The sequence below is a fragment of the Morone saxatilis genome, unplaced genomic scaffold (assembly GCF_004916995.1).
Source record: "Morone saxatilis isolate NCDOM2014 unplaced genomic scaffold, NCSU_SB_2.0 Contig8, whole genome shotgun sequence".
NCBI classification, from domain to species: domain Eukaryota; kingdom Metazoa; phylum Chordata; class Actinopteri; family Moronidae; genus Morone; species Morone saxatilis.
The window spans coordinates 27585282-27587835 of record NW_023340257.1 but is presented as its reverse complement, the minus strand read 5'-3'; the positions used below and the strand labels follow the sequence as shown (position 1 = coordinate 27587835).

At 36.6% G+C, this 2554-nt stretch overlaps 1 protein-coding gene across 1 annotated transcript in view; it reads right to left on the bottom strand.

Annotated features, from left to right (window-relative positions):
- The window catches only part of LOC118341731 (cytochrome c oxidase subunit 7A2, mitochondrial), a 9038-nt gene extending 7242 nt beyond the window's left edge, over positions 1-1796 (bottom strand). Inside the window, exon 1 of the mRNA XM_035680065.1 lies at positions 1647-1796. Coding sequence (XP_035535958.1) covers positions 1647-1661 — 15 coding nt within the window. The 5' untranslated portion in view covers positions 1662-1796. The remainder of the gene's footprint in view (positions 1-1646) is intronic.
- Between the last annotated feature and the right edge of the window lie 758 nt (positions 1797-2554).

Sequence of the window (2554 nt, the reverse complement as noted above, 5' to 3'; positions counted from 1 at the left end):
ACAACTAATACTTTTTACTGTTAATGTCACTAATTAACTTAGTTTAAGTACCTTTAAATTACATAATTGAAGTATTTTTCACATGTTAGCTAGTAATAATATTTATCATGAACTTTCTGTTTCTGTGTGTGTGACCGATTGATTGATTGATTGATTTTATGTTCGCTGAAAATTACAAATTATAGATAATTATACGGCTTAGTGTGAGTCTGACAGCTCATATTAATATAATTAAACTTGAGAATTAATTATTGAAGCAACTCAGTTGTTCTGAGTGAACACTTCAAGTTCAGGTGATTCCAGTTTGTTCCATTGATCATAATAATTGATCCATAAACCCGAATATGCACCAAAATAATTCTTAATGATCCCCAAAGTGTATAGATTTAATGTTTATCACGTTAAAAAAACACAGTGGAAACATTTGTATAAATAAGATTCATTAAAGTTACTTTATTCAGATACATTCTATTTTATTTTGGAGAAATGCTGCGTATGAGTGTAACTTCAATTAACTGAATGTCAAGAATCATATCACCGTCAGACAGTCAGTACTGTGGATGCCCCGCTGTGTGGCCTTAATGCCCCTTCTAAAATTAACTACCACAGTCAGTTCGGTGTTACCCTGTTAAACTACATGAGACGCAGCAAATAATACAGATATACAGAGTCGATAATCACACTGGACATCAACAGTAGCTCCAGATTTCTCCCACATATATATATTCTGTAAGCAGAGACGTTTAGAAAGCTAACGTTGGTAGCATTGTTGGTGTTAACAGAGGGGCAGTAAAGAAATAAGAAGTTTACTTCAGCGTCTTCTTAGACTCTTGAAGCACAGCTTCGTTAAAGGGGAAGGATCACCAGGTAACTCACAGGTGCAGTTCATTAAGTAAAAGTACAAATACCAACCCCACTGTAAAAATACTGCATTATAAACCTCACTGAGGTAAAAGTATTATAGCAAAATATACTTAATACTGCAGTAAAATCCCTCTTTTATTATATATGTGATGTTTTTGGATTAATATTTAAAATCTAAATACAAACACACACACACACACACACACACACAGTGTTTGGTAGTTTAAGCCTTGGTGCCACAGTGAACTAACCCTCAACACTTACTGCTACTCAAATTTATTCTTAAATACTTTGATTAAACAGTTTAAGACAGTTTGAGTTGAACTAACTCAGGTTTTACAGTGTGTGTGTGTGTGTGATGTGTGTGGTGTGTGTGTGTGTACGTGTGTGTACGTGCTGCATTGTGCCACTATCAGGACTCCGTCATGGCTGAGAGATACAGCAGAGAGTGAGAGAGAGAGAGAGAGAGAGAGAGGTCATGTGAGGCAGTTATTATATATAGATCCAAACTTTACTTCATATGACACCTTAACCTCCACACTGACGCTCAGCTCGCTCAAACTCCAGAACAAAAACCCAGTTTCTGAAACATTAACGCTCCTGTCCTTCACAGTGCAAAGGTCAGGCCTCACCTTCGCCTTCGTCCCGCACAAACACACTTTAATCTGCCTTCAGTCTGCTCCTCCTCTGCTCCTCCTCTGCTCCTCTGCTCCCTCAAACTGCTGCAGAGGCCCAGACTCAAACCCAGAGAGGAAAGAGAGAGAAATAAAAGTTGTAGTTACCAGTAGGTGATTCATGTCTGTTGGCGGTTGTGTGTCGAGCTGCTTTGCCTCGCTTCAACCCTGGAAGGACATGCGCGCGCACACACACACACACACACACATAAACACACACAGTATCAGTGTTTCTGAATCTCTGCCAAACTACGATCTGCTGCAGAGGCCAAACCGTCTGCATGTGCAACAGGGAGCTGTATCATTAACAGCCGGTGCTGCTGTTAACTGCTGAGTCATGTTTGTGTTGTTAGATTTTTCATTTATTTTCATGCACTTTATGAGTCCTCGTTGTGTTTTTAGTGGACAACTGCAGGAAGCTTACAGCTGTTCAGAGCTGCAGTTTGGATCTGAGCGGAGCTGCAATAGGTTGCTGGTTATGATCTGTTTTTTGGAATAATAACCAGTTGTCCTACTGTAGAGTTCACTGTTCACAGAGCAGTCGCACATATTGTTACTGATGTATATGATATATATGCTGTATATCTAAATGTTTTTGGTTTAAGGACATATACAAACCTCAAACCTGAATTATATGTTAGATCTCGTTTATCTAGAGGTCAAAGGTCTTTGGTTCACTCTAAAACCTGTTTGAGGAACCAGTTTAAATTTATTAACAAAAACAAAACAATTTAAGCATAAAAAAATATTTTATTTGAGTAAAACTAACTCATTTATTGTCAAGGTAAATTAAGTTAATTTAAGTATAGTATAAGTAAATTACACTCATATGCAGCATTTCTCCAAACATATTTAAAATATGTTCAAATTATTATTATTTAAAGTTAAATTCAACTTCTTTATACAGATGTTACCAACTGAATTTCTTCCACTAAAGCAAATTATTACATCACCTGTCAAACAGCTGAAAAACTATTTACACTTAATCGATTATTAAATGTTAGCTGATTAATTTT